The 20,239-nt window shown below is 36.5% G+C and overlaps 1 protein-coding gene across 1 annotated transcript; it reads right to left on the reverse strand.

Moving 5' to 3' along the window:
- Positions 1 to 1,470: 1,470 nt before the first annotated feature.
- gls2b (glutaminase 2b (liver, mitochondrial)) lies at positions 1,471 to 19,157 on the reverse strand. Its single transcript, XM_085407446.1, has 19 exons — positions 19,021 to 19,157; positions 18,724 to 18,898; positions 18,276 to 18,375; positions 18,035 to 18,156; positions 15,265 to 15,394; positions 14,961 to 15,040; positions 14,266 to 14,429; positions 12,713 to 12,771; positions 12,190 to 12,222; positions 12,018 to 12,076; positions 11,493 to 11,559; positions 10,811 to 10,861; positions 10,544 to 10,720; positions 10,297 to 10,428; positions 9,719 to 9,811; positions 9,569 to 9,630; positions 7,418 to 7,494; positions 6,456 to 6,519; positions 1,471 to 6,248 (listed from the first exon to the last, which is right to left on the reverse strand). Exons 1-19 carry the CDS (start codon positions 19,055 to 19,057, stop codon positions 6,092 to 6,094), a joined length of 1,839 nt encoding a protein of 612 aa, XP_085263572.1. The 5' UTR covers positions 19,058 to 19,157; the 3' UTR covers positions 1,471 to 6,091.
- Between the last annotated feature and the right edge of the window lie 1,082 nt (positions 19,158 to 20,239).

The following is a 20,239-nucleotide window of genomic DNA, read 5'->3' on the forward strand; positions in this document are numbered from 1 at the left end:
TATTTCTGTTATAGGTGTGTATTGACTTGGTGCTCTGATTATGCATCTGTGGGCAATCCATTTACATGCCTGAGGATCTCTCCAACACTTGACATTTTTAAAACCCATCTGAAAACACATTTTTACTCTCTATTTTTTTTTTTTTTTTTACTATGTACAGCACTTTGGTCAACCTGTGTGTTTTTTTAAAATGTGCTTATAAATAAATTGAAGGACTGCTTGATTAAGATTCAAGCTCCAGTTATAATTTAAATAAAACCATCATTCACTTCTTGAATATTTTTTACTTTTTACTTCACAGTCTTTTCTTTATGTGTCTCAGAGTATTCTTATGGCACTGTGCCAGCATTATCAGCTACACACTACATGCTATACTGTACTTCAGTTAAACCTGTTCAGCCTGGAGCTACATTCTTATCTCCATACTCCAGCAATCAGCTCAGCTCAGCTCATCCAATGTGCCAAAGCCTCATGAGCACCCTCTTTAAACTTCCTTTTAAAATAATAAAATTTTTGTCTAACTGACAATCCTTCTTTGAGCTCTGCATTTGGATAATCAAGTTGTCCCTTTCTGACATACTGCAAACGATAAGTGTTCTTCATGTTCCAAATGCAGCTTCAACAGATTTAAATCCAAAGAGCTTCACCTCCATCTCTATGATACTCAGTTAATTACAAGGAAAAGAAGATTATTTGTATAGACAGACTCACTGAGATAAAGACAAACTCTTTTTCGTCTAGCATGTACAGAGTGTGTTCGCAACTCTATTCTTTAATGTGAAAAATTAAAAATCCATGTCAGTCAACAAACCTAACTTGCAGTTGAAAGGTCAGCTGATTATCCTCTCATGCAGTATTTTTGTGTTTCTGTCCTCCTGACATCTGCATCAATTCATAATACATTTCTCATCTTCAACTCTTTGTGTTTCTCTTTTTTCTCTCTTTCTCCTCTACCATTTTTTGGTTTTCCTCCAGTAATTTATACTTCTGCTCCAAGGCTTTAAATTTCTCCTCCAGTTGCTTTTTTTTTTTGCAGTCCTTCATTTTTCTTTCTACTTCAAACTACTGTCATGACTTTGTTTTCCTGTTCCAGCTGTTTATTCCTTTCTTCAGCTCACTTATAGTTATTCACTATTTACCACGCAATGATCCGTCGGAGAGATCTCCAACGCATTCTTAAGTAGCTCCTCCTACAAAGCTTGATCAGCTGTGTGATGGTCTTCAGGTGTGGCCAACCGCCTGGCAGGGCCACACCCACCAGGCCTGAAGGTGCCTATAAACAGGTGCTCTCAGAAACACCGGCATACACACACACACACACACACACACACACACACACACACACACACACACACACACACACACACACACACACACACACACAAAAATCTGCAAGCAGGGAGAATGAGGGACAGCACACCAAAAACACACATGTCCATAATTGCGCAGGGACCCTGACAACCTCATTATGTACAGTATGCACTCCATCTAACATGTAAGTTGGAATGGAGAAGTGGAGAAGTTGGGTATTGATTTTACTATAGCAGACTACTGTTTTCTGATATTTTAAAGTTTGTTAACACACATACTGAAATCAAAAGACCTACAATCTTTACTACACAGCAATCATGGCAAAAGGACACCCTGTGTCGTGATTTCATTTAAAATGTAATTTTTTCATCTTTGACCGCTCATGGATTCAGTAAACACTGCTTATGTACAGAATATATCAACTTGTCTGTGGAGAAAGAATGAGTGAGGGAGACTGCAGCAAACTGCAGCTTAAATGTGAAAAGCTATAAGCTGTAAGTATTGCATCATAATGGCAATGGCTTCATGACAACTACCACTAAAAGTGTAGATGTCCAGATGTCCCAGTAGAAGAGTTTGACAATCCAGATGTATCACCAACCATGAACCTAATAGTTGTGCAACTGTGGAAGAACTGCTGGTGTGCAAGCCCGAACTGAACGAGTGACGTGAGCTGACACATGGATGATTTTAATGTGCTGCCTGTGTGATGTGGTTGAAAACTTCAGAAGACCAGAACAAGACTGTCTGTTTCTGTTGTTACAAGCTCAAAAGGTTATCCTGTGGTTTTTGTATGGGTTTCTTTCTATAATTGCATTATATTATATATAATACTAAAGGTAAATTGGTGATTAAGTTTTAGCTTAATGCACTTTTTAAAGTCTATTTAGATTTGTGTTGTCTAATGTTTCATAAATCCCCAATTCTTTAACAGAAATGCTTTCATGCCTCTGTGAATATTTAAAAATCTGTGCACATCTCTTTGTGATATGTGGACAAGATTAGCAAACATATTAGAAATTAATACACAAGTTAATCAACACAGAATTAATGCATAACATTTTTTAACCATTTTCTCAGTTGGTGGAACTAATTCCAAAGGTCAGCGTATCTGTAATATCTCTGCAAGAGGGTTACGTTCCTCATGTTAATGAAAAACAGTTCGCTAATTACACATATTCATCATTTTTTGCGCTTGATTAATCACATTCTTGTGATGAAGAATGTTCACCTCTCAATTTAACACACTGTCAGGGGTAAGCTACTGTGAATACAAACTTTGTGTTATGTTCTCATGAGTCATCTCACTGACTGTTGCTACATGTCACTGTTACTGAAGCAGGGTTCAATGGCAGGACTCTGAACTGTGCAGTCAAAAGGGGATTTATATACAACACCAGTGAAATATTTACATATACAGAGCGACAGTGTTCCGGGGATTCCAAGAGAGGGTCAGGGAAACACACGTCAAGCACCTCTTCGTAGAGTCCAGAACATGATACACACACCGTCCAATCCAACACCGTGACCCACTCTCATTCTGGTCAGGTCCAGGGCAATCTATACAGGTAGATGGACACAGAGGTCAGAAGAAGCACCAGGGACCACAGGGAAGTACAAACGCGAGCCAGGCTACACTAACAGAAGTAAGTACAACAATCCAGTGAGGAACACTACTCCAACACGGCCTTAAATACTGTCAGGATCCATCAGCAATGATGAGCCGCAGGTGTGTGTGCGCAGGTGTGAGACTCAGAAGAACACAGAAGAACAGACGCCTCCCTGGTGAACATAGTAAGAACAGCATGCCAGGGCAGCCACTGATGAACCATGACAGTACAAACACAGTTGTTGGTAAAGTCTGTTTGACCCACATGTGTGACCCACTCATATGCTACAGAAACTTATATATATATTTATATATATGCTACTGATGCTGAAATATTGATAGATTCACTATGATTTTATTAGAAACCAAAAAGGGAATGTAAATTACAACTTGAAGTTACAATAGAAGAAAATTAAGTCAAACACGAATGCTAGTAGGAATCATTCTACTGGAACTATAAGTATTAAAATTAAATTTAATAGCAACTGATCTGATTCAGGTATTTTGCTATTACCACCCTTAATCTCACTGCTGCAAATGCATTCTCTGAAACCTAATCTCCAGAAGGCAATGGCTGAATGGCAGAACAACCTTGTCAACTTGAGAAAATCCTAACATCCTTGTGGGATTCACACACATCCCTGTGCCAACTCATTAAAGTCAGCTTTTATATTTCTGGCTTCATTAAACCTCCTTCATGCCAAAAAGTTCAAATCATTAAAAAAATGAACACTTGTCTACGACATTAATAAGCAGGTCCAATTTATCTGAGTCACGAACTGTCCAGAGTCCAAAATTTTAATCATTGTGGAAAGCAATACAAATGTGTTTGTCTTTTCAGAAGACACACATTGATACCTCACCAGTTGTCTTCTTAAGGTAGAAAAAACCACAGGCTTCGACAAGGTAGCAATTGCCAACAATCGATTTTATTGAATGCTTTTGAGAAAATGAAGAGCACCAGTCTACACACAGTAAAGCGTTCAAATCAAGAGCTGCACCTAATCGACTGGGTGGTGTAGATTTTCTTTGTAAATCATTCAAAGTGCTGGATACAGTTGTGACATATTTGCTCACTTTCCAAAATAAAAAAGAGAAATATTGGTCTAAGAGACTAAAATAAATCCATTTAAAGAGCAAGTAAAATGTGTAGAAAATATTGCACTGCATATTTGTTGTCTAAATGTCTGTTTCTGTTTATTTCTTTAGTGGAATGGATTCAAGATCCTGTCAGGACCACCATAGTCTCTTCAGGCGGCACTAGTCTCTCTGAACGTCAGCTTAATCTTATATAAGCTCTTTATTGCTCAGCAGTGCTCGTTCTCTCCACAAATCTAAGGCACACTGTTCCACCTGATAACAACTGATACTGTAGGTTGACCAGTTTGCAGACAACACGGACACATGTTGGACAGGCACATAGTGCCATCTGATGGATTAAAGAAAAAATGAAGCATTTGTGCTCTGTGGCTACAGTCTATTGTATCATATGCATGAAATTAAAGGTACAATCTGTCAAAAATTATTAACTCTACATTTATAAATAAAGCATTGGTAAGGAGAGGGAAGTCAACCCTGTAATGTCAAGGGTATCATATTTGTTATGAGTTTTTGTGAGTCTTAAAGACTCTTAAAGACTTAAAAGTGTGACTTCTAAGCAAGAAATTGCACAAAAATACTGGATTTAACAAAAATAGTGTAAATTAAAGCTCATATATGCAATATAAGCTCATATATGCACATTTATATTTATTTATTTATTACATTTTTCAGAAGGTTAAATACACAATCCTGTTTCAGAAAATGTGATTTTTTTGGCAATTATTTCATGGTACAGTCTTTATATGGTTAAAATAATGTGGTGCACATTTGTTATATCTCGCTAAATAGTTCTTATTACATTACTTGTTCCATTTGTTTTCATTAAAATATCTTGATTATGCAAAACACACACTCCTGCTGCTTTTTCATCATGTATTCAGTTGATTTACTCGGTGCTGCAAAATATTTAATATCAAATTTGTCACACTATGAAGCACTGACTAGCTTAATAAAATCAAAATAAAATCAAGCTATGGGTGGCATACATGGCTTTAATGCCAAACCTTTCACATCATTTAGTTTTTGGAACCTAATTTATTATGAGGCTGGAGATCATAAAGTACCACAATGAGACACTCATTGTCTCTTTTTTTTACAGTAAAAAACATGCAGTTTTCCCAAGTCAAGGTATAAACATATACATAATAAATTAACATTAAGTTGGCCACTATGTGTTATAACTGTGATATTATGTCATTGTGTTTATGGTATGGATTTCAAATCATTTAAATACGCTGAGTTTGATAGTTGGTTTGACTGGGAGTAAAAAAGACGAGTGTCACACAACATTCAGACAAGGCAAAGGAGGGAAAATCCTTTATAGAACAAAAACAACAAGCACCTTCCTGTCATCAAAAATCTTTTACACCCTGTCACCTGCTGCTGAAATCCATGTAACTTTGAGTCAGGTAGCATCAATTTCCCTTTGTGTGGCACTACATTGTACTCGGTTGCACTTTGACAGAGATATCAATCAAGTGAACCTCACACATATATACATTATAGAATAGAAATGCTATACGGACTGTAGTGTTCTAAAAATGCAATTGTTGCGTCTCCTCGAGGGCAGGAGGGGATAACACAACAACTCCGGAAACTCGGTACAGGTGTTATGAAAAAGGTTTAATGGCAGCGCTCTCACAAAATAAATAACCCAGACTCAAACAACAAATGTGGGGGAGAAAGGGACAGTTAGGTTGTGCCAAAAAAAACCCACCAAAAAGACAAAACCAAAACTTAGCTGAGCTATTATCCTAGAAAAGCAAAAACAAGAGGGAAAGACCCTAAACCTCAACTCAAAACAAACTCAAAATTACATGGGTGGCACCAACCTACTTACCTAGTGTTTCTAACAAAAAGACTCAAAATCACAAAAAGGAAATGCTAAACAATAAAATTTTCACCTGACTCGAATTTGAAGAAAATCTTTCATAAAGCTCCATGACAGTTATATTCTGTTGTTTGTGCGTCACTCATGTTTCGTGCTACAAATGGACACCCATATTTCTAAACTTGGAAAATTGCACAAATGCCCTGATGTATTACAATTTCAGAACTTCATTTTAGCTATCACACCATGCCGTCAATGGTGTCAAGCTTCTGGGGATGCACAGCTTCACTCTGCTTCTTTTCCTGCTGCTTGCACTCTTGCTGGTAATCTTTGAGCACCGTCACTAGCTCGTCATGCCCAAATTGCATGGCATCATCGACCGGTAGATTCCCCCACCTGCAAGTGATGGAGAGGCAATTCATAAAACTATGGATGACAAAATCCAAGAGTATACAAACTGTGGTATTAACATCGTGTGCTGATAAATAATTGGAAAAGTTTAGTTGATGGAAAAAGGCTCTTTACAATGAAGTAGTATGACAGTACAGGGTTAATGTAATCAATTGATTATAATTAGAATTATATACAAGGTATTTATCTCACCTGTCTTCTACAAATGGATCAACTTTGCAGGTTTCAGTGAGGAATTTTACTACATCCATGTGACCTAAGAATATAATTTTTAAAAAGCAAAAAAACCAAATTGTCACCATTGACAAATTAATCTAGTAGCACCACAGAATTAGAAATGGAGAAGAAAATCTGCTAAAGTAAAAACAAAAAACAATAAATATGTAATTACTAATTCCTTCTATTGGAATCCAGCTCAGAATGGCATTTAGGAATCTTTGCCTTTTCCCTTTTGGAAGAAAACTGCTGTTACTTCCATGTTAATCCTCGAAACAAATAGTTTGCTTACGAGGCTCTTTTCAAGAAAAACGTTACTGCTGTAGTCGTGGCAGCGGAGTATTAAATCTGTGCTGTGAATAAACTAACATTGCAACAGAAGACAAATAATCTACCATATGGTGCTCTGTAAGGGTTTATGAGCTGGTTCATTAGTGGCTTATATAATGTGAGCCAGAGGTACTGAACCTCTACTGTTAATCATGAGAATAAACAAAGTGAAAACTTTGCGCTAATTACTGCTGTGAGCATCAAAACAAACGATTTAACAAGTTTAAGTATTTTTGTATCAGTCAGCAATGAAAAGAAATGACAGAGTGAACAGACACCATTCTTTTAACTGAGAGAAGACAGTGGATAGGTAATAAAGGTTGTTTTTATCTGCTATACCAACCAATCATCATTAAAACTGAAATCTGCAACTTTCTGCATCTGTTATCTTACAATTACACCAAGTTTTCTTAAACATCTATGACAAACTTTTGTGTTGTAGCAAAACTTTAAATGTATGTTGTTTGGATCAAAGTCATGATTAGTTTGATCTCAGATGATGACTTAAGCTAACTGCACTTGTTTTGAAGTCATTAATTTAAAAATAAATAAGTAAATAAAAAAATGACCGAATAAGTGTAAAATTAGCCTGAACTTATGACGCTTACCCTCAGCTGCAGCAACATGAAGCGCTGTTCGAAAATCATAGTCTTTGAGGTCCATGTCCATGGAAGAAAGTGCAAATCTGCAAAACAAATCAGTCAGCTACTTTCAAGTGCTCCATTATTCACAAGGGGTCGCCGCAGCGGGTAGCCCTGCATGTTTGATTTGGCAGATTTTTTCACTAGCTGCCTTTACTGATGCAACCCCAAAGAGATTTGTATCTCCTCCCTGAAACAAATTGTGGATTCCACACTTGTCTTATTAAAAAAGAAAAAGAAAAAGAGAACTCTTATTGGTCTTATACTCTATGCTCTGATTCTGTACTAGGTATAAAAGGTCATTTTGTTCACTACACCTTACTAGTAATCAGAGGTGTGGACTCGAGTCACATGACTTGGACTCGAGTCAGACTCGAGTCATTAATTTTATGACTTTAGACTTGACTTGAAAAAATGTTCTAAGACTTGTGACTTGACTTGGACTTTTACACCAATGACTTGGGACTTGAATTGGACTTGAACCGGTTTACTTGAAAAGACTTGATATTTTACCCCAAATATAAAATTTAACATGCATATTATATAGAGATTGAAAATGTGACGTCATTCACGGGTAGAACCGCAAAGGATTCTGGGAACTCGTGGCAAGCGGTACTAGCGCACGCAGGCTTTCAATTAAAATCAGTCACACAGCGATAAAAAGAAACACAAAAATGTCAAGAAGCTGTTGTATTATTAACTGCAATAGCCGGTCGCATGACAGCCACGGGAAGCCGACGGGTAAAGAGATCGGTTGTTATCGGATTACGTCGTTGAAGAGAAATTGTTCGAGCCATGTTTCCGAAGTAACAAAGACGCGACGGATGGCCTGGATTGCAGCCATTCAAAGATAAAATATAACGTCCCAGAACACTCCAGCTCACAGGTTAGTCTGCTCCAAGCATTTACACGAAGGTCAGTGTTTTTTAGTAGTTAATACGTCATTTTTCTTAACATAATTGGTGATATAGGTTACAAGCAAGTCTGGCGCTGAACAGAAATTGTCGCGCTATGCTCCTTTGTTTATTGTGCATAAATAGTGAATTGTCCTGACACAATATTGCGTTTCGCCTCTGTTATTATGGCACATTGACAAAAACATATACTTTTATTCACAGGATAAAACAGGTTTTTTGTATCACTAATTGCCCAGTACGATTACAGCATACAATATTATTGTCACTGCTACATTTCTGTGATGGGTACCAGAAATTATTTCCACTACTAATTAATTACCGTTGAGCTCAAAGGTCCTATTAATAAACTGTTAAGGAATGTGTATTTATGACGACAATTTGTGAGACTGGTAAACTTATGATACGTACGATGGTCTTTCGTTCTACACGGTGCATTTCAAGGTCCTGTACCCATCCGTAGGTAAACTGTACCTGGGCTTGTTGCAGTGACCTGAAGTTACTAAACTTCATGAGTGTATGCACTCACTCCAAGAACCGTATGATTATAAATATGCATATAAATATGCTAGGATGAGATAGCTGACTTCATCTAACTAGCAAATGTTGTCCAGGCTACGTTGGTGATACAGTTTTTTTTAATATGTATGATATTTTTGTCATGCGATTTTAAAGCCGGTCCTACAACCGCATCCAAGAATAACATGCAGCTTATCTCAGAACTGTCGGTGAAAATTATTCTAGGAGCTAGGTTTAATTGAGCTGCATTTTAAAGAGGTGCAATTTCACAATTTGTGTATATTTTCTAAGTTCACTATTTTGTCATGTGTTGAGAAAAACACAGATTTTAAAATTACATGGTCTAATATTTACATTTAGCATAACTGCAACATTATTTTTTCTTTTCTTTTTTTTAAAGACTCGAAAGGACTTGAAATTCAAAGTTTCAGACTTGTGACTTGACTCGGACTTTTACACCAGTGACTTGAGACTCGACTCTGACTTGCCTGACATTACTTGAGACTTGACTTGAGACTTGAGGATAAAGACTTGAGACTTACTTGAGACTTGCAAAACAATGACTTGGTCCCACCTCTGCTAGTAATAAACATTGTTGAGGTAATTTGATCCAGGGCCTGTTTTAGACATTGTGAGGGAAATGTTTTATAGAGGACAGACAAAATCAGGAGTCTCGATTATCTACCTTCTCAGTGCCGATACATCTCCACTGTAGGCAGCAAACAACAAGTTGAAAACAGACTTGTTCTGCAAAAACACCACAGAGCCATAAACATGGAGGCTTAGAGCACAGCGCATATTACATACAGTACCAAACAAAATACGAGCAACTCACCCTGTCATCTCCATCCTGTCTGCGAGGGTCCTGTTTCTTTACAAAGTGCCTCAAGTTGTCGTAATTGTGAAAATTGAACACTGACACAAGTTCCTAAGAAAACAAAAACAGTATGATTTAATCTTTAGGGGGGGAACAAAAAAATTATTTATTCTGTTTTGTTCTGTCAAAAAAAAATAATTAAATATTAAAAAACAGAATATAACAGCCACAGAATAAGTCAGGTTTATTAGACATTTTGCACTCTGTAAAGCAACTACAGACACATTCTGGGGGAATATTTATGGTATTAGTCGAAGCCAGGCTTCTGGCTTTAAGACGATGTCGATAGTGTAATGACTGCAAATTATTTATCAAACTAAACTGGTTATTACTGTAATCATCATCATCTTTTAAAAAATTAAAGCTTCTACCGTAAGGCCTGAAGTATTGACGACTTCAGAGCCAATTTAAACACGAGAAAAATATTAGAAAGGCCAGGATGTTCTACTTGCATTAAAAATTCAAATTAAAACATTAACGTGAAAAAACAAAACATAAGTGGTCTAAATATAATAAAACAGAAACTATTTTCTTGCCTGACAGAAGTGTATTCCTCGGACACTGTTTCCAACCCTGTCCAGTGGAGGAGACCAGCACATCACTCCCATCACATTGGGGATCACCAACAGAATTGCACCGGATACTCCTGATTTTGCAGGCAAGCCCACCTGTGAGATGAGAACGAGAGGCTGAATGTGCCATTTGTTCTAGGTAATGAGATTATTCCTATTTTTGTTGTGACACAGTGAAGTGCTTTTTCCATCACATCCTGCTGTTACTCACATGAAAAGCCATCTGGCCGGAGAAGTCATACATGCCACAGGAGTGCATGAGGCTCAGGGTGTTTCGCACAGCCTCAGTACTCAGGACACGCTCGCCTGTAATTGGGCAAATTCCCCCATTGGCCAGAGTGGCAGCCATGATGCTTCCTGACTCACAGGTTACCTCAATGGAGCAAAGCTGAGAGGAATAGTCAGTTTATTATTGAAACTACTGAATCATTTTTCATAAATAAAAGGCTGCAAAAGACTCTTTTTATTGACATTTTACCTGGAAGTAGAAGTCAAGGGCATCGATCATATCTGCTCCCAGAGGAAAACACTGGTGAGTGAAATATTATCATCATGAGTATCTGATTGACCAAAGTAAGCAGAATATTTATCTGAAACTTGGCAATTTGGTTTCATGAAAATTAAATAATATAAAAACCTTATTATAAATGTGGAATATGACTGCTGAGTACCTGATCAAAATATACATTTTATAATAGGTTAAAATGGATAAAAATACAGTATTTAGGTTTTAAATGTTAGCTTTTCCTTGTCATGTGTGTCATCTATTGAGTTTCTAACATGACCTCATGCGGACATTGCTTGAGTTGTCCAACATATTAAAAGTAATACGACCATTGCTAAGGAAAAATCAGTAGTTCTTGGAGGTTTCTGGCTGGCTTCTGATTTGTGTCCTACAGGCCTTATTCATTTGATCCTTCATTGTCACCATGATTGTCACACATCATAAAATGGCAAACAAGTTAATGTCATTTGGTTAGTGCTAACTTGTCTGCAAACCTCAATGAGACACTCAGTTGATCAATTAGTCATTACTTTCATAATTAAATCATGGATGATTAATTTTGATTGTTTTTAATTACTAAAAGATAAGTACTATCAAGTTGAAACTTTTAAATTCATATATGTGAGCTTTAGGAAATGTTTTTTCTGAAACTGACCTTCTTCTCTTTCATGTAGTATCCAATGGCAAAATTCCTGTCACCTGTTTCTTTTTCTGACTGGAACCTGAGACAAAGAAAGAGCAGAAATCAATATAAAAAAAACATCAATAATGCAATAGGTAGTGGACTAAACCCATAACACAGTAAGTCTTTCCATATGGAAAAGAAATAGTAAAAACATATATGATTTACTCATGAAAGTGGCCACTTTCATGAGTAAATCATATATAAATCATATAAGGCTTACATGATTTACTCATGAAAGTGGCCACTTTCTCATTACTTTCATATATTTTTTTAGTAAGTATACAAAACATACAAGTTTCATTATATAATTTTCCAAGGGATCTTATATGTGTTTTCACTCTTGTATGCTTTTCATACAAGTTTCACACAAGACAGATACAAACTTTATAAGATTTATATATATATATCTTTTCTATATGGGTTTTCACTCATGCTTGTGCTAAATGGAGGCAAATAAATACAAAATACTCCAACTCTATTTTGAAATGCACTCACGTGGCATTGCTGAATCCTACATATTCTTGGCCAGCCATCTTTTTCACAAACTCCATAACCTGGAAAAAAACATCTGTGCTTTTTCAGCATACCTCTGAGCACCAAAATAATAAGCCTACATTTTTATATTCATGGTCTAAACAGAGTAGAAAACTGGAGGTACATTACTTACATAGTCAAACTTTTCTGCCTTATTTGAGTGAGGCTGAAAACAAGGAGAGTCGCTTGCTTGTGTAAAAACAAACAGTACTGAGTATAATTGCCACATTCACTCAGCTCCTGCATTCAGAAGCTGGTACCAATTGCACAGTATAAAAACACGAATGTGTTACTGATTGCATGATTTAGTATCCTATTATCAGCAGTAAGAGAAGAGCAGGTAATGATCATAAACCAAGTGGTCCAACTTTAAGGCAAACATTAAATATGCTATAGAACATCACAAATTTTCATGCAGTAAAACATCTGATGCATTAAGTTGTTTTTAAATTGAGTGCATAACTTTCTACTGCAAAGTACCATTGCTGCAAGAGTCTTACTCAACAGCAGGGTAAACACAGTTAGTTAGTGCATATTTTAATATTAATTTCTTTATTTAAGAGATTTGAGCTTCAAAAATATATAAAATCTGCAACTAACCTTTTGCTGCCACAGTCTTTCACTAAAAAGAGAGTGATAAGTGTTTATCTGTCTACCTTGATAAGAGAGCTGATCAAAATGGCTCCAGCATTCACCATGGGATTATGGGGCTTATCTATGAGACGGGACAGTAAGATAAGACACAGGGTTGAAGACAAATTCTTTATGAAATAATGATTTTGTACAAAGGACTGAAATCAATCTCTATAATATGTGAATCAACATAAGAGTTGTGGTCTGAAGTTTATATACACTTGTTATAGTAATTTGGGGATTTTAATGATTTCTTTGCACTGCTGTTTTTCCAGGGTAGAATGATTGTACAGCAAACATCTTCAATTATGTAAAAAAAAAACAAGAATTGGGTACATAAGATTGCAATTATTGTGGATTTTCTCTAATTCAAACAACATCAAAAATATATATGCAGGTTCAAACATGCATGCTGCCCCCACTCTTAACAAATTGCACCTCAACCAGATGCTTTTGGTCACCATCAACATGCTACTGGGAGGACTGGATTTTTGACCACTATTCTTAGCAGAGTTCAATGCTAATGTTCAACCCAATGAGTGTCAAACAAATTCTTTTTATGCTGGCAAAAAGAGACTACAATACCACTTGTAGCTTACTAACAAAGCTAATAGGGCTTGGCGTTGTCAGGTTAAAAGGCACTGTAGAAGCTTCAACAACAGTTATTTAAAAAATTTAATTTGGGCCTGTATGTATACTTTTTAACCTTTTTAGATTAGAGAAATTACAAAGTATATTCAAATTTGTGCACCGAATTCTTTTTTTAATAAAATATTTTCATATTTTCCAAAATAAAGCTGTACAATCATTCCACCTCTTCCAAAAGAAGAGGTCAAAGAAATCATTAAAATTCCTGAAATTACCACCAAACATACATGCTCATGATGGGTATATGTAAATTTCTGACCACGAGTGCATATTTTAAAAAAAGGGTCCTGACAAAATTCCTAATGTGCATGAAATATAATCTGAATAACAGAATAATATTTGTACCAAAAAAGTGCTGCAAAAACAAATTTACAAAATGTCTTTAAATGTATATTGTGTTACCAATTTTTTTTTTTTTTGAAAAGGGCAACCAATAAATATTTGTTCTTTTTTTTTTAACTGAAAAACAATTACAAACACTACCTTGTTACCAAAATAGCAACTAATCAGTTTATTACATTTCATTAATTATTACTGGTGTAAAATTTGACTCGGTGGAACGGAAATGGCCTGAATTTCACAGTATTTCTCAGAGAAGGAAACCAGTGTCAGTGACAGTTGTGAAGGACCTAAATTCTGTGTCAGAGTAACACAGCTAGATTTCTTCCTTGATATTAAGCAGAAGAATAAAGAAACATTATGATAAAATTATTATGAGAATATAAATTCGGGTTTCATCTGGACGAAGACATTGTTCATCCAGTCAGTTTAGCACTTATGCAGGAGTAAAAGGAAACTAAGATACATGTTATGTGCTGTGCTAGATGCCTCATAACTAGATTTCTTTGAACTTCAGGTGTCATTTCCGCGCACTGATTGCATTGATAGATTTTTATAATCCAATAGGAGGTAATGAGGCTTTACATACCTTCATCATCAAGTGAAAGCACATTGAACTTGAGTCCACTGGGCTCCATGCCAACATAGCGGTGAACCTTCTCAGTTTCTGACTCATGTACGGCAATGGCATACTGCAGGGGCTTCACGCAGGACTGCAGGCAAAACGGCTGTTTGGTGTGGCCTACTGAGTGCCTGCAAAAAGAAAACAGAATAGACCTTTAGAGCCTACACAATCTTGAAAATAAAGTGACAGTCATACTGAATGTGCAGTATCACTTTAAAAAAAAGTATGAACTATGTTTAAGTAGAGACTGAGAGAACGCTCATTTATATTTGATTCACCTTCTGAAATCTGTAGCAAATGCACTGTGTATGAAGATTATAAGACTGGAACTAAAAATTATATTTTGATTACAGAAATGTGTATCAGTAAGTCTGTGACTCAAAATTGGACAAAAATAAAACAAAGGTACAGCAAAACATTAGGCTGATGTTCTGCAAAATTTTTTCACATGAAATTGTCTTACAAAGAATATGTCAAATCAAATAAATCTAGTTACACACTAGACAAGAAGAATCTTTGTTTCCAGCTGTCATTCAGTGATAGCTGGGAAATCACAATCTAATGAGGAATCTCATAATATATGAATAAAATAGCTCTATAAATCTCTACAAATCTCATAAAAGACTCTCATTTCATTTATTCAAATGTTTAGTTCCTACCTCTGTCCGTCAACTGTACACAAAGACACACCCCATAGCTCTGGGCTGAATTTAGCCAGTTGGGGAATGTAGTCTGCAACCTGCAGTCACAATGAGAAACACAGTTAAAGTTAAGACAGAAGTAATGCTCATTCAGAAGTAATTGTTAGAACTAATGTTAATGTAGTAGAAGAGATTCCTTATTTACTCATCAAGTATTATGTTTAATGTGTGCAGATATTGGGGCAGCAGGATGAATTAGGAGAAAGCTTTACGCAGCAAATAAACCATCATAGCATGGAAAACTAAATTAGGAAAAGTTTACCTTCCCATCACTTTGCTTCTGCACTTTTTCGTAGATTTCATTTATTTTCTGTACAAACAGGTCAAACTCAGGGATGATAAACTTCTTCCTGAAGGCCTGGATTAGCAGAACAATGTTTCCTCCTACACATCTAAGACAAAAACAGCATAATGCAGAATTACTCAAGAGCCCTAAATAAAAAGAAAATACTTTCATTGCGTGTGTGTGTTGTTTGTGTACCTGTTTAGACATCTTTGTGGGGACCAAAGAATGGAAGTTTACTATACTTGTGGGGACCAATAGCCCGGTCCCCACAAGTCTGAAGGCATTTCAGATTCAAAATGCGGTTTTAGTTAAAGAGATACAATTGGGTTATGGTTAGGTATTAAGAGAGTTTTGTTTAGTTTTCTTTTCATAAAGCTCTGGTGCACGGTCTGGTTAAGGGTTAGGGTTAGGCATTTATTTTTGATGGCTAGTGTTAGGGTACGGGGCTAGGGAAAGAAAAGCATTATGTCAAGTAGATGTCCCCACAAGGATAGGAGTACACACACGAGTGTGTGTGTGTGTGTAGCCTCTAGAGTAAGTGGAAGCCAGCAGCTGTCAGTTTTCATTAAGTGTGAGAAGCTGTTCCTTTGATCAAAACGACAGTAAATAAAACTGACATGTCCTGACACCGACTTTCACACATCCATGTTTGGGATGGATCTTGATGAAATGCATGTATTTAATTATGACATTACAATGTGTGTGAATTTATTACTGTATGATAAATCTAACATTCTTAAGCTATACCTGTACGTATTTGCATTACATTATACAGTGTATCAGTTTTTCAATTTATTATTTATAAAGAAAAAATCTGTATGCGCACAATTTGTGACACCAGAAGCCTTAAAAATTGCATAAAATGTTGTCCATTTAGTTCCGACTTCTTCTACATTCTATAGTTCCGCCTTATCATTCTTAAACCTGTCTGAATGACTGAACATAAAGTACGTGGAAGACAAAAGAAGAGAGAAACAATTACGCATAACATCACATACAACAAATCCTGTACTAAAATGGATTGTTAGTGGAAGGTCAGGCTAAAAATAGTTTGGTCTCATGCCTGCACCTGCTTCCTCATGCATGGAAAACAAAACACCATGGACTGTCACAGCTAAGATAGCCCTCTCTGAGGGATAGTGTAACGAAGATTAAGTCCCACAAAAAAACAACAATAATTGTGGGAGAAATGTAAAGTTAAATTTCCTGTCAACTGCCGCATTAGATCCATTTTTCTTGGCCACTGTTGCCCTTTAGAGTTTGCTAAAAGTTATTCTGTGTGCCATTTTCTTAACTTGATTTCTGACTTGCTAAACTGACACACAAATGACAAATCATGGGCTTATCCACAGACTGCATTGGTTTCACAGAGTGGCATAAGAAATAATATTAATAATAAAAAACAAAACACAATGAAATAACCAAAACAACAAAAAAAACTAAAAAAAGGGAGCAAAACTATATCTCCAGCAGCCGCAGGACTAACAGTTAAATGTCAGCACTTACAGGCAGTTCACCGCGAGGGTCGACGTACTGAGTGTAAATAACCCTAATGCAATGAAACTTAGCCTCATTTGATTTGTAGTGATCAAAGACATAAAGCGTTTACCAGCAATGTAAACCATTTTTCCAAATTGAATCACACTCTGTAGACAGAGGCAGCTGTGGCTCAGGCTCTCTGTCCAATAACCACAGGGTTACTGATCTGATCTCTGTGTCCTAATTGTAAAATGCTTTGTTTATTAAGTTAAAAAGTGCACACATTTCCAGCTAGACCATGGGTATACAACTTAAGGCCCAGGGGCCAGAATCGGCATAATGGACAGCTTTGGAAAACGTGAAGGGGTTATAAATGTTTGTATTTTTAACTGTATTTTAATAGGTTTTGCAGCATTTTATGCTTTTAAAGACCTCCCCCGTCACAATTTATATTACACCACAGTAATTAAAAAATATATGAATATTTAAATAAGAGAAAAGTTCCTGTTTTTTAATACTGACTTTACATTGAATCCACAAGAAAAGAGCATTCTCTGTGAATTAAGAGAAACTTTCTGTTTTGTTATTGCAGGACAGTCTGAGCAATTAGCTACCAGAAATTCTTGTTTCCTGTCTTGTGAAAGATTTCTTTCAATTATTTCATCTACTACACCACCATTACTATGTCATGTGGAAAATCTAGGACTTACTGTGTAATTCCACTTTTTTCTGACATTATTCTCAGAGATTAAATGTGTAGTTAAACTTTTTTTTTACATTGTTAGAAAAGAGAATTTCAATGGTTAGGCCTACTTAAAATCAAAGTGATATAAAATAATTATCCAGACTTTCCTCTATCTTCTACTGGTTGGACTTCAGTAGAAGATAGAGGTTGTCTTTTAAACAGTTTGCATTTGTAAAATTTACAAGATATGGGGGTTATCATGGTCTACTACAGTGGAGTTGACTGTTCTCTTGTCAGTGGGAAAGGCACAGGCTTTCTAATCACAGTATATAGTTATATTCATAACGCCCTGGCAGTAAACCTGTATATACAACACCATGGCCCCCAAATTGCTCCAGAACCAAATTGCAGGAAAATACAAAAGAAATTCTTTAATTAAATTAAGTTTTGGTCAGACTGGATTCTTTTTAGTTTAATTAAAGAATGATTAACTGACTCATTTCCCAATCATTTTGAACTGCCTGTGTGCTTTAGAGGTGCTATTGACATAAATTTTCTTAGCCTTGAGAAACCGCTTGTCACCTGTGGAAAAGGTCTTTGTCCATCATCACCTCACCAACAGATTCCTTCACGGCCTCTCGGAGCTTCTCCATGCAGTCTTTAAGGCGAGGATCGGATGGGTGAAGGCCATTTTTTTTCAGTGCCTGCAAATAAGAAGTTGTCAGCATTAATGTCATTGCACACAGTATGTACAATTAATAGGATAGTATATATTCAGTAGCAACAGTGCATATAAAGTAATGTACAGATGATGTCTGCTTACTGCTGTAAAGTATGAGATGGGCACTTGCTCTTTTCCCTCTGTGATGGTGTAGAAAAGCATGTTTTCCACTCCGGAACCAGATGGCTTTGAATGCATATTCCTGGTGAAGTGAAGAGCACACTCTTGAAAAGAGGAAAACAATCAAAAGAAGTGTTGGATTCCCTTAAAAAAAACACAACAACAACAACAAATAAAAGACAAGATTGCTTTTATAGCCTACACATGCTGCACACACAGACATAACCACCTATATGGAGGTCCATATGGTGACTGTTCTCTTCCTCCTATAGTTTCTCTGTGCCCATAACACAGAAAACAACTGCTTATGCACAAATAATTATATACCAGCATATGGCAGATAATAGTTAGTGTGGAGGCGTTCTGTTTAAACGAATTCACACCAGTAAGAAGGTGCTGATTCTCACCAGTTTAGCACACACATACTTACATTTTCAGATGCAAACGATCTCGTAGTGCAGGGGATCGTCTCTGAAACTGAGTTATTGATTTCGTGCCCAAACAGCATGCTGGTTGCACGATGAAAACCTTCTTCGCCACATCTGTACTTTTGACCACCAGTTGAGCAGAGTTTGACAGGCGCAGCGCGTTCAGGAAATGCATGGCTGCGACAAACGGCACAAATAAAGCCTTCGCGATAGTTCGTTCAGGATGAAATCAACACAGATAACCTTGCTGTTATTTTCTGAGCTGGACGCCAGCTGATCGTGCGAGGTCGTTGACTCACCAGCTTTAGGCTGAAGTTGAAGTTTTGTTACCTTCATGTGTCATCGGAAAGGTGGGACTGTTTTTTTTACAAGCCCTTTACAAGTACAGTTCATTTACTTGGAAAAAAACATTTAACTTAAAATATATAGAGATCTCGACTACTTAAACAGCACAACAAGAAACAGGTTTATATTATTAAAACAGCCTAGAATGTGTCACAACCCACAACTCCACAAATACTCGTTTGAAGCGTGGTTAAAGTTTTACAAGGAGCATTTGAAAGCAGCAGAGTCTGCACAGGAGCCGGTCAGAAGCTAGAAATAAATTTCCCAATCTGAAACTCCAAAGCTGTTGGAGTATTAAAACGCGCATAAGAAAGAAATATTAATATTTTACGCATTACTTAACTGCTTTTGCAACATTATGGGGAAAAAAATCTAATCTTTATAGTACGGCAATTTTAAGCACTTTAGTTCTGAAACTTTCATGCGATGTTTTAGCACCACCTGGTGGATTTTCCAGTCAGTAGGTTTGAATGTAATGTGGTGTACATTTATAGTTGGCTAGCAATGTGCCAGAATACTGAACCCAGTTCTGACGAAACATATTTTTTTTTTCTTGTTTCTTCTAGTGGTTCAGATGACTCACTCTGCTTCTTTGCATTAAAAAACATAAAACAGTAATAATGTCCCTCCATCATGGTAATTAATTCCATCTCTGTCAGTTGAAAATGTCCCGGAGCTACTGAACTGCATTTAGAAAGTATACAAAATAATATAAAATAATGTTTAAAGAGCCAACAATAATACAGTCATACACAACTTAAAAACACGACAATCACACACATACAGTGGGGCAAAAAAGTATTTAGTCAGCCACCGATTGTGCAAGTTCCCCCACCTAAAATGATGACAGAGGTCAGTAATTTGCACCAGAGGTACACTTCAACTGTGAGAGACAGAATGTGAAAAAAAAAAAATCCATGAATCCACATGGTAGGATTTTTAAAGAATTTATTCGTAAATTAGGGTGGAAAATAAGTATTTGGTCAATAACAAAAATACAACTCAATACTTTGTAACATAACCTTTGTTGGCAATAACAGAGGTCAAACGTTTACTATAGGTCTTTACCAGGTTTGCACACACAGTAGCTGGTATTTTGGCCCATTCCTCCATGCAGATCTTCTCGAGAGCAGTGATGTTTTGGGGCTGTCGCCGAGCAACACGGACTTTCAA

Source organism: Rhamphochromis longiceps, linkage group LG5, assembly GCF_057381845.1.
Source record: "Rhamphochromis longiceps isolate RC_006_pf linkage group LG5, R_longiceps_female_GT1.1, whole genome shotgun sequence".
NCBI classification, from domain to species: domain Eukaryota; kingdom Metazoa; phylum Chordata; class Actinopteri; order Cichliformes; family Cichlidae; genus Rhamphochromis; species Rhamphochromis longiceps.

What these genes read in the sequence shown, in the direction of transcription:
- gls2b (XM_085407446.1), bottom strand. Translation starts at nt 19,057, where the DNA reads ATGAAGGTAACAAAACTTCAACTTCAGCCTAAAGCTG. An exon ending in TCAACTTCAGCCTAAAGCTG is followed by an intron (nt 18,899 to 19,020) that starts GTGAGTCAACGA and finishes CGTTTGTCGCAG; the next exon opens with CCATGCATTTCCTGAACGCG. An exon ending in GTAGGATTCAGCAATGCCAC is followed by an intron (nt 11,560 to 12,017) that starts GTGAGTGCATTT and finishes TCTTTGTCTCAG; the next exon opens with GTTCCAGTCAGAAAAAGAAA.